Source organism: Lingula anatina, chromosome 2, assembly GCF_051362555.1.
Source record: "Lingula anatina isolate TDL-2025a chromosome 2, LinAna3.0, whole genome shotgun sequence".
Taxonomy (NCBI): Eukaryota; Metazoa; Brachiopoda; class Lingulata; order Lingulida; family Lingulidae; genus Lingula; species Lingula anatina.
In genome coordinates this window covers 15,402,775-15,414,847 of record NC_141768.1, presented here as the reverse complement: position 1 = coordinate 15,414,847, position 12,073 = coordinate 15,402,775, and the positions used below count along the sequence as shown (strand labels likewise).

At 35.6% G+C, this 12,073-nt stretch overlaps 1 protein-coding gene across 4 annotated transcripts in view; it reads right to left on the bottom strand.

Moving 5' to 3' along the window:
- The window catches only part of LOC106157425 (calpain-B-like), a 49,987-nt gene that overhangs the window by 18,191 nt on the left and 19,723 nt on the right, over window positions 1–12,073 (bottom strand). For all 4 annotated transcript variants that reach the window (XM_087003209.1, XM_087003211.1, XM_087003212.1 and 1 more), the window contains exons 4-9: window positions 8,171–8,292; window positions 7,095–7,228; window positions 6,284–6,455; window positions 1,635–1,715; window positions 614–714; window positions 89–166 (exon numbers count right to left, since the gene is read on the bottom strand). In XM_087003209.1, coding sequence (XP_086859335.1) covers window positions 89–166; window positions 614–714; window positions 1,635–1,715; window positions 6,284–6,455; window positions 7,095–7,228; window positions 8,171–8,292 — 688 coding nt within the window. The remainder of the gene's footprint in view (window positions 1–88; window positions 167–613; window positions 715–1,634; window positions 1,716–6,283; window positions 6,456–7,094; window positions 7,229–8,170; window positions 8,293–12,073) is intronic.

Below are 12,073 nucleotides of genomic sequence, written 5' to 3'. Positions count from 1 at the left end.
TTCAATGATGCAATGTTAATGCCAACATTTTTTTAAAATTCTACATTGAAAAATTTACCCATAATTTTAACTTATTGTCCAATCTTACCAAAATTCCCCATCATCATCAAATTGCAGACCAATTTCTTGTCTTTCTGATTCGGAGATAAAGTTCCATTCTGGAGACCTGCATAGACAGAAATTCAACCCCTGTGACTAAATTCAATGGGTGTGTGGCTGCATATATATGTGTGTGATTCTTAGTTCAATTGGACAGCATATCAAAGCAAACAGTTACACAAGCAATCAAATATACTTGTAAGCCAAGAGTTACATATATATTTATATGTGTGTGTGTGTGTGTGTGTGTGTGTGTGTGTGTGTGTGTGTGTGTGTGTGTGTGTGTGTGTGTGTGTGTGTGTGTGTGTGTGTGTGTGTGTGTGTAAGAAAATACAGAATAAAGAATTCAAATCTTTAACCCCAAATATATTATATGCTGTATATATTGTATACATAGGACATGTTGATGGATTGTTTTTCTATTTTTTTAAAGGACCATTGTGGTAGACAGCAATCTGCACAAAAGCCCTACAAATATGCTGTAGGCAAACAGCAGTTCCAAAATACTCCTTACTTGTCTCCCCAAGCACCCTTCCACTCAGCTTCATTGCCCCAAGGATTGCGAATTCTGATCAGAGGGATCTTACCAGCCATACGTGGAGTCTTAATGTCCACCTGAAATAAAACAGCCCACCCTTCATTAATATTAACTGTTTCAATTGCTTCAGAGGCGATTTGCATAGAGCCCGAAGAGCTCCACCAGGTTGCATGGGTTGCATTTTGTTAAGCAAACCTCTACCCTGAATTTAACAGCAGCTTGTGTGCACCACATAATCTGAGGCCCGTAAGCAGCTCTGAACTTCAAATCCTTTGGTATCCACCCCCTCTCCTTTTCTGGACCAGTCATGTTCCTTCATCTGATCTCTGGTACATAAATTAATAACCTTGCTTGTGTATTCAGCTTATTGCCACCTCCCATCTCCCATGTGGTTTGCACTATTGATAGCTCACACTACAATTGTTATCATTATAAAACAACCCATCTGCTGCACAGCAGATATATACCTAGCATCATCTTACATGGGGAAGGATGTTTATATTGATAGCAAATGATTGTTTGTGTCTGTAGCAATTCTGGTGTTGTTTTGTTGCTTCAGGTAGTTACCAAATGTTTACAGGTGTGGGGGAAGCATGCTTCAGTGAAAACCAGAGTTGCTTATGAAGTTTCAGATTACATGGAATTACATAACAAAAGGATATAATTATGCTGCTATCTTGTGCAGGAAGAGATAAAGTCTTTAAAATAGCTAACGCATTGCCTAATGTATCAAGACAAGGAACAAATAGTCAAGGCATGATCCTTCTGAAGAAGACATCCCTTATACATGAATAAGGCTTTCAAAAATTGATGTTAAATAAAAGGTTTTTAGTCTCAGTGACAAAAAATTAACCTTTATCTGAACAGATTCTATACTCATAAGCATAATTTTCTGGTTTCATTTGTCCCATCAATATCACATAACAGGAAAATTATAACATAGTCTCATTTCCCTTGTTTAAAAACTCAGTGAACCAGACCAGTGGCCAATACCTACCATCTTGACACTTGTTATGCTGTATGCATGACCCATGATAAGGCCATTGGAGAGTTCTGCCTCCAGCTGATGTGGACTAGCCTGCAATATTCAATGTTATATGATATGACATGAAATATTTGTGAAAGCAGACACAGGTGAACATAAGACAAACTCTCTTCCTCATAATACCTCCAGATCTTCAACTTCCATCAACATGGTAATTTATTAATAATAGCCTGTTATTTAATTTCCTTAAAGTTTTATTGTGTGATTCCACTGCAGACCTCTTGGTTTGAAATGCTATTTTAAATTTCAATGTAAATCAATGACTAGAGCAAGTATTTAAATGATTTTTAAGAGCCATAAACCAATGGCAAAATGCCCTCAGCAAGAGGCCAGTTCAATAATAAAATCATTTTAGTGCAAATTTTCTTGCTGGGTAATGCAGAAATGCGTACTGAGCTAGTGAATAGTCAAAGAAATATGTGAGCATGTAATAACAAGGCAGCAAAGCTGTCAAATGTACAGACAAAAAGCAGGAAATAACAAAAAAGGCTACTGTCAATTCTGATGCAAAAGTACATTTTGTTAAACTGCAAATTCAACATCAAATTTTAATTATGCTCAACAGGTAAAATTACATCTGTGTCTGTACATAAAAACGGCATTTCTTTAAAATAATGGCCCGATTATGCTGATTTTTGAACTCAACCTGCGATTTAGCAGGAATGACCACTCCTGTGAGTTTAATGACAATTGGCCTATCTGTTTTTCTTATATTGTGTTTACAGTGTTGCATATATGCTGAAAAGTGAAAAAAAAGCATAACTACTAAAATAGTGGCCCGATCATGCCGATTTTTGAACTTGACCTGCGTTTTAGTAAGATCAATTACTCTGCATTTTAGTCCTGTATTTCTTTTTTGAAAGTTTGACAATCATAAGTAACATGGTTTTCCCATAATGGTCATCTTGGCAGCAGCACCCAAAATTGTGTTTTCTTCTATTCTGATGCAATATTACATAATGGTTAACAGCAAAATGACCGTTAATTTTTAATAATAAAATACACGTATCATGGATTTTCAGAAAATGTGACTAGCATGGGTCTTCAAGCCCGTGGAACATGCCGATTTTCGAACTTGACCTGTGTTATAGTAAGATCAATTACTCCTGTGATTTTCATGACAACAGGCCTATCGGTTTTCCTTAAAATGTGTTTACAGTGTTGCATATATGCTGAAAAGTGAAAAAACAGCATAACTTCTACAATAATGGCCCGATCATGCTGATTTTTTAACTTGACCTGCGTTTTATGAATATTCATCAGCTCTGTAAATATACAGCCAAAAAGTAAAACTGCCTTCCACTTATCATGTTTACAATGAAAGTGCACGGTGTCGGCACCGGCGACGGCGACGACAGACGCAGGTGATGGCAATATGTACAGACACGTCTGTACATATTTACTGTACTGTTTGAGAACAGTAAGTGACATGGTTTTTCTTAAATGGTCATCATGGGAGCAGTGCCCAAAATAGTTTTTTTTTCAAATTTTGATGCAATATTACATAATGTTTAACAGCATAATGACCATCAATTTTTAATAATAAAATATTAGTATCATGGATATTCAGAAAATGTGACTAGCAAAGGTCTTCAGGCCCATGGAACTTCCAAGCCACAACTTGAAAATGCCAGAATGTAAACAAGACAGCACTGTTCTGAAATGTTTTTTTTCCATTTTTAACACTTTTTTTAACATAAAACAAAATTAACAGTTTACTGCCATTTTTATATGATCAACTAAGAAAATTGATGAGATGGGAGAAATATCAATACAACAGTGTTAAATGTCCAATTTCCTCCATTCTGAGTTTCTGAACATAGTGAATGATTGAATCTGACAAACTGCAATGATATGAGTTTATTTCCATTTTGGAAACTTTATTACATAATACACGATAACAAGTTTACCATCATTTTTACATAATCAACTAACAATGTTGTAAAGATGCAGGAAATGTCAAACAAACACTTTTACGTATCTTATTAGTTCATTAATGAGACTGTTAACATGCCTAACAGTTGAATCTGAGGAAATTTGAAAAAACAGCATAACTTCTAAAATAATGCCCCGATTATGCTGATTTTCGAACTCAACCTGTGTTTTAGTAAGATTGACCACTCCTGTGAGTTAAATGACAATTGGCCTATCTGTTTTTCTTATATTGTGTTTACAGTGTTGTATATATGCTGAAAAATGAAAAAAACAGCATAACTACTAAAATAGTGGCCCGATCATGTCGATTTTCGAACTTGACCTGCGTTTTAGTAAGATTAATTACTCCTGTGAGTTTCATGACAACAGGCCTAACGGTTTTCCTTAAAATGTGTTTACAGGGTTGCATATATGCTGAAAAGTGAAAAAACAGCATAACTTCTACAATAATGGCCCGATCATGCTGGTTTTCGAACTTGACCTGCGTTTTATGAATATTCATCAGCTCTGTAAATATTAAGCCAAAAAGTAAAACTGCCCTCCACTTATCGTGTTTACAAGGAAAGTGCACGGCGCCGGCATCGGCATCGGCGACGGCGACGGCGACGACAGACGCAGGTGATGGCAATATGTACAGACACATCTGTGTCTGTACATAAAAAATCTGTGACTCTGGTAGAGGATAATGACAATGGGCTTTCAACAATGCTTCAGCATTTTTTGTGTGGTTCTATGATTCAAATTTAATGGGTAAAAATATGAAATTGGACTTATGACAATTTTTTTTTTTTGCTTCAGGGATGGGGGGAAGGGGGCATGACTTTTTAACTAAAGGTTTTATTATAAATTTGAGCTACATTTTTGTCCTACATGTCCCTAAACAACTACTGATTCAAGAATGTTATCTGAATCAGATTTGCTTAAAACTGTTTTTGCTGCAATGGGGCATAGAAACTCATTGTTCTATGTCATAATATATCAAGTCTAAAAATAATGTCTCAATCAAATGCATATTTATCAACTGTGGTGCAATGACATTGAGAGGAAAGACACCTTAGTGACAGGAAATGTGACTCATTTCTTATTGCAAATCAAAATCTCTTTTACTTGTGCCACTCACAAACTCAGCTTGCTATTCAAATTTCTCTGTAACATGCTTGAGAAAGAGTTGAAAATACTAGTAGACTGTCATATGCAAGTTTTGATTTCAGAATGATTTCCTGATCATATGTAGCAAAAAGCGAACAATGCTACATTCAATTCTGTTCCCTTTAAATATGCCAAGAAGTAGGCAAAACTTCAACTGTTCTTTTCATTATGTGAAATCATGTAAGCAATGGGCTGAGCTCAGCAACAATGTCTGACTTTAACCTTACTTCCATCAACCATGTTATATTCTGTTATACTATTCATTCTAAAAAGAGATTAATGAAATTTGCCACTTTTGATAGTAAAATTGATCATGGCCCTAGAGTACCATTCAGCCGAGAACCTTGAGCTGCCATAAAAATAATATTGATGAAAAAGCTAAAAATACAAACATTCAAATGATTCACGAGTCAGCTGAAACACGTTATGCAATAACTTGGGAATGAAACTTCCCACTAAGGGAAATCATGATACCTACTGAGTTGGCTGTAAGTGCTGATAAAATAGCCCAGACTTGTAAACCTTTAATTTGCTAATGTTTTTCACTGTCACACCAAAAAGCATGATTTATGACACATGAATAATGTCTATCTTTTGTGCTGTGATGTTTGCAGTCCACATACAGCAAGTAAGCACTTATTTTCTGAGACATAAAGATCAGCACTGCTCATTATCTTATCACTGTTTATGAAGTAAACAGTGATAATGAGCACTGTTTATGAAGTAAATTTTTTCAAGCAGTTTCACTTTTGAATTTAAAATTATTTCAGATGCTAGCTCTTTCAGAGCTGCCCCATGTGTGTGTGTGTGTGTGTGTGTGTGTGTGTGTGTGTGTGTGTGTGTGTGAACTGAATTGAAAAAATCCTGCAAACATAAAAATCTCTTATACATGGTAACATTCTGACTAACAAACATATGCTTCACATATATTCTCAGAAACTGAAATCTGTTTATGATTCATTACAGGTGTATCACAGAGCTGCTTCAGACACTTGCAGCCAAACCTGTAAAATGCACCATTAACCCTGCATTTTGTTTTGCTCAAAAACTCACCTCAGTGCAGTGCAAATGCAATTTCTGTAAAAGTGGAGCATTTCCAAATTGGTTTTCAGATTTTGTATGCACATAGGCAATGAACTTGGAGCTGACACTGAGTTTAAGAAGAATGAAAATGGATACTGCACCTGAGCAAATCTTATTTAGTGCAGCAACAATGGTGCTTTACAAAGGTTTTCCAAATTTATGTAGAACTACACCTTGATATTGTACGTGACTGCAATTGGCAAAGTGTTTGGAAAAAATAGGCCTAGAGGTTTTAATTCTTTATATGTAATAGGATAAAAGAAATGAAAAAATCCTTTCTGCTCTCCCTCTTGGTCAGAAGTCTTATTTACTCCAAATGAAAAATTATGTCAACTAAAATATTTAATTTGCCAAAACAGCAATTTTTTTTGCAATTTCTTAAACCATAATATTAGACATTTCTAATTCGTCTCAATCTAAAAGTGCTGTCTAACCTCAATTGAGCACCCCATGAGAGAACTTCTTTCGAAGGCCTTCTGCATTATCTGGAAGAGATTTGGTGGCTGGGGCTGCCTCAAATCAAACATCTCAGTGACACCCCCTGTGAAGTCCTCCATAGCCTCACATGTTGAACCTCCCTTGAGTGCCTCATAAGAACCACATAGCCTAAAACCAGGTGACAAATATTATTACATATCATATGACAACAAAAGATATAAATATATCTAAATTTGCCCAAATCTTTAATCCTACTACAAATATATCAATTTGCAAATGTTCTTTTTCAATTATATAGCTATATTTCCAAAGTATTGTTTATTTTGATGGATGTGAAATATGACTGCAAAATTTGAAGACCATACTTGATGACCTTAAGCCAGATATTCAATTTAAAATTAATGTTTTAACATACATTTATGTAGAATAATCCTGACATCAGTTATCAACTTATGGCTTCATGTACAGCCAAGGCCAACAAAGTGTGACAAAGATACCAAAAGTCTTGCAGAAATTACATCATAAGCTAACTCAGTACATTGCAAAATGAAATGAGAGGACACTTAATCCACAGGGACAAGCAGCAGCAATATCCATTTCTTATATTGAAAAAAATTACTTGCTCTGAGGTTGTTGCTTTGCGTTAGTACCATGGCCATTTACTGATCTGTATTATCAGAAGACTACACAGTAAATTGCTTGTTTGACATTTGTTGCCATGATGTAGGGTTCATATTATGAATCAAAGAGAGAAATAAGCTATAAAGCATTCAATAAATGTGAGTCTACTAATGTTACTGAGCTTACTTGGCATAAGCCTTCTCCAGCATGGCAGACCAGAACTCATTACTGTCAGCAGAGTGCATAAAGACAAGGCGGTTATTATAAGTTGGAAGACGATCATCAACCACCACATCCACCCATTTGCCAAAACGCCAAAACTGAAAATTAAATAAAAAAAAATAAAATTTCACTGCATTTGATATCAACAAATGGCACCATAACTCTTGGCCATATTAACTGTCATCATCACTGAAATAGGTTCCATCTCACATCAGTATGTGTGGGATCTTGGGTGTGTTCAAAGTGAAACTATTGCACTAGGTAGTTTAAACTAACTCCGTTGGGGATTCTAGCTGAATGCAATCAGATTAACAGATGAACATGCCAGTATTGTGGGGAAATAGCAACTGCTCCATTATGACTTAATTCCTCTTGATGTCCATACAGTTTTGGTTTTTCTCTTGGTTGGCATGTTTTATTCAAATGACGCCAACTGTCAAAATCTACAGCTATTAAAGCACTAATATTATGAGTTCTACTTTGCAGGTACTTGTATGTAAACAAATGAATTAAATTGTTGTCCCACAACAGGCTCTGATTCACTGAGCAACATATCACAATATCAGGGAAGGACATCATTACTGGGTTCCCACACCCAGATCAATCTAACAGGATCGATCAATCTCCAAGAAGTTTCTTTCTAAATTGCTTTCAGCTTAAGCAGCTTAGATGTCTGGCATGCCTACTAAAGCTGCTAAATGATAATTAATTACCCCCTAGAAGCTTCAAGGGTTGTGACAGACACCTAAGTTGCTTAAGTTGACTGAATTTAGTGAAAATTCCCTTGTATTGGAGATAGATGGATCCACAGTATAATAGGGTCTGGGAATGGGCCCATAGGCTTTTCAGGTCAATGAATGTCCCTTGCAATATTCATAAATATATCAGAATATAAACATATTGGTAAAATGAAGTAAAATATCCAGGAAATATAAATGGCCATTTTAAATTTATATGCAAAACATGAAAATATATCATCACTAAGTTATGTAATATGTGCAAGACTTGTACAAAGTATCGTTCATGTACATGTACCTTACCTTGAACACAAATATTCCTGCATATTCTCCATCAGCAAAAGACTGATTTGGTGGTACCACCTTGTGGAGGAGTTCTTTGTTCAAAGACAGTGATGCAATGGCAGCCAGAAGCCAGCAATCACCTGCAAAACATATATTAAGTCATTTGGTCATAATTTTGCATTTCAATTTACATGTTTTAGAAAAAAAATCCTCATCATCGCCCTCATCTTCCCAGAGTGCCATCTTGTGGCAGGCTTACTTGGAAAAGTAAAGAAAGCTGAGGTTTAGAAAATGATACTTCACAGCAAATGTTCAAATCTGTTGAACTCATAAAATGCACTGTTGGCAAGGACAAACTTTTATATGTTTCAACTTTGAAGCTATCACAGTTTGGAGCACAGTTTGGCAAGGAAAAAATGACATTTATTACATCAAGAATATCACTGCTAAATTTGGTGCATACAGACAATGAAGTTGTTGATATAACATTGCAGAGTAAAGTAATGGAATATCATGTGCAAAGTGACTTATGAGTGAATTGCTACGAAAATAGTAAAACAGATCAAGGTTACTATTTTTTCTTTAAGCCTCAATCACAACCAGCCGTACGGGCTCTTACGGGCTGTTTGCGTACAAATTTTGCGCAGAATCTCAAGTCCCACGCAAGACAAACTCAAGAAATGAGTACAAATTCCACGGCCATCGCTCCTTGCAATTAGCGTCCCTGCTTAAAAGGAAATCTCATGTGGCCCTTGCGACTCGCAAGGCAGATTTTCCTCTACCTCTACGACCTCCACGGCCTCCGCAACACCCAAAAATCGCAGGGGACGTACGATCCTGAAATTCGTGCATCCGGTTGTGACCGAGGCTTTAGCCAAAGTACTATTTCCCTTATACAAGAAAGAGATATTTATCACTTGGTGCATAATTACAATGTGTAAAAGTGCATGGGATTTTACCAAACTATTACACAACTGACGTTATGATGCTGCAGTTTAGTTTGTTTAAATTACATATTGTTTATGAGTGAATTATATGAGTGAATTTTTGACCCCTAGGATTCAGTGGTTCAGAGAGATGCAACATAGATAGATGGAAGTTCCTCATATTTTCATATCTCTTAGCCACAATCTAATACCCATTAGATGGAAATGAGTGGTCTTCTACCTTTAAAAGCGTATGAACTCATATGGATCTTCAGCAGTATTTTATGGTGGGCCACTTGCAGCTTTTAAAGTCATTATCAATCCAACTGTTTCACCTAGGGGTGTGTTCATCCTCACAACATTATTTTCATACGTACCCCAGTCATCCAGGGATAAACAGATAGTTATCTTTCTGCTGAATAGTAAATGGGGGGTTAGATATAAAGTCCTACTATATACAGACAGGTCTCACAGGCATGACTGAACATTTCTGTCTTTTGACAGAACACAGTAGTTATATCATCCCTCTGACACTCACAATTTACCATCTGGTTAAATTATTACACCAAGCCCTTCTTTTGCAAATGCACATGAAAAGGATCAACAAACCAAATACCCAAACCATATATATTAACTTTGAAAACATTTGAAAACACTCTTGGCAGAGACAATACCTGGCTGTTTCCCTTCTTATAAATTCAATAGTAATTATGATATGAGGCAGCTAAAGCTTTCAAATGGAAACCCACTAAGGCTGAATGCAAACTGTCACATCAGTATGAACAGCAGCTTCAGCCTGAAAGCAGTTCCACAAGATAAAAAGGCAGAAGCTTATACTAATATTACCTAACCACTGGATTTGGATTTCAAACTGGAGGATCAGAGAGGCGATACTGCCTCCGAATATTGTACCACCAGCTGGAGTAGCGCATTCGTATAGACCCCCACATACACAAAATAAGGAACACAACCACCAGTCTTGTGCTTGACAAGCTGTAAAAATGCAATCAACAAGAATTTTCAAAATATGCAAAAAATATATATAACTAAAAATGGTACAATCAAAGTTTAGTTCATCATAAGGTAGGCCAAAGGTCAATTTCAAGGTCACAGTAAATTGCCAGTATATGACTTCCTATTCAACTTTAATAGTAACTATGGACCTATCTCTGCCAGGTATGGAGTTAAAAGAGAAAGAAATAAGCAGAGTTCAGTTCATGATAATATGTAGGTCAAAGGTCAAGCCAGGATATGACTTCCTATTCAAGTTCAATAGTAACTATGGACCTATCTCTGCCAGTTTTGGAGATAAAAGGAAAGCAAAATTTGCAAAGTTCAATTCATGGTGAAAAGTAGGTCAAAGGTCAATTTCAAGGTCACATTTAGATTGCCAGTATATGACTTCCTATTCAAGTTCAATAGTAACTATGGACCTATCTCTGCCAGTTTTGGAGATAAAAGGGAACCAAAATTTGCAAAGTTCAGTTCATGGTGAAAAGTAGGTCAAAGGTCAATTTCAAGGTCATAGTAAGATTGCCAGTATATGACTTCCTATTCAACTTCAATAGTAACTATGGACCTATCTCTGCCAGTTTTGGAGATATAAGGGACTAAATGTTATAATTTTGGAGTTACCATAATGTGCCATAAATTTCCTACAGAAAAAATTTATTTAAATAAAGACAAGGTCAGTTTGGTCAAAATTCTTGAAATGGGAGGTGCTCTGAAGTTCCAGATGATCAAATTTTATGAAATAATGTCATTTTTGACCACAAGTTGTCTGCTTTGCCAAGCCTTATGTTTTATTTTTCCAAAATTTATTATCCATTACCGTACTGTACATTTTGCTTTCACCACCAATATGTACTTTTTGATACAGCGTAACTCGAAAACCGTATGGAAAACAAAAAAAACAGAGACCACCTCCAGTGTTGGGCTTTACATGCTCTACAAAATGCAAACAAGGCAGCAAAGCTGTCAAATGTACAGACAAAAAACAGGAAATAACTATGCACAAAATAGGCTACTGTCAATTCTGATGCAAAAGAACATTATGTTAAACTGCAAATTCAACATCAAATTTTAATTATCCTCAACAGGTAATACCAATGTAATTAATATACGTGACAAGTTTACACTTTGAAAATGTATAACTTGCAGAAAAAGAAGTCACTTAGACTGCTTTTCCAACTCAGACTGCATTTTAGTCCTGTATTTCTTTTTTGAAAGTTTGGCAATCATAAGTAACATGGTTTTCCCATAATGGTCATCATGGCAGCAGCACCCAAAATTGTGTTTTCTTCTATTCTGATGCAATATTACATAATGGTTAACAGCATAATGACCGTTAATTTTTAATAATAAAATATACGAATCATGGATTTTCAGAAAATGTGACTAGCATGGGTCTTCAAGCCCGTGGAACTTCAAAGTCACACCTTGAAAATGCCAATATGTGAAAAATTTAATTTTCACAAAATAACTGTTTAACTGGCAGTAAGAATTACCAAACAGACTGTATTTCCTACTGAAGCTGTATTTTAGTCCCATGTTTCTTTCCTGTAAGTTTAAGAACAGTAAATGACATGGTTTTTCTTAAATGGTCATCATGGGAGCAGTGCCCAAAATAGTTTTTTTTTTCAAATTTTGATGCAATATTACATAATGTTTAACAGCATAATGACCATCAACTTTAATAATAAAATATAAGTATTATGGATATTCAGTAAATGTGACTAGCAAAGGTCTTCAGGCCCATGGAACTTCAAAGTCACAACTTGAAAATGCCAAAATGTGAAACAAGACAGCACTGTTCTGAAATGGTTTTTTTTTCCATTTTTAACAATTTAAAAAAAAAACAAAATTAACAGTTTACTGCCGTTTTTATATGATCAACTAAGAAAATTGATGAGATGGGAAAAATATGAATAGAGCAGTGTTAAATGTTCAATTTCTTCCATTCTGAGATTCTGAACATAGTGAATGATTGAATCTG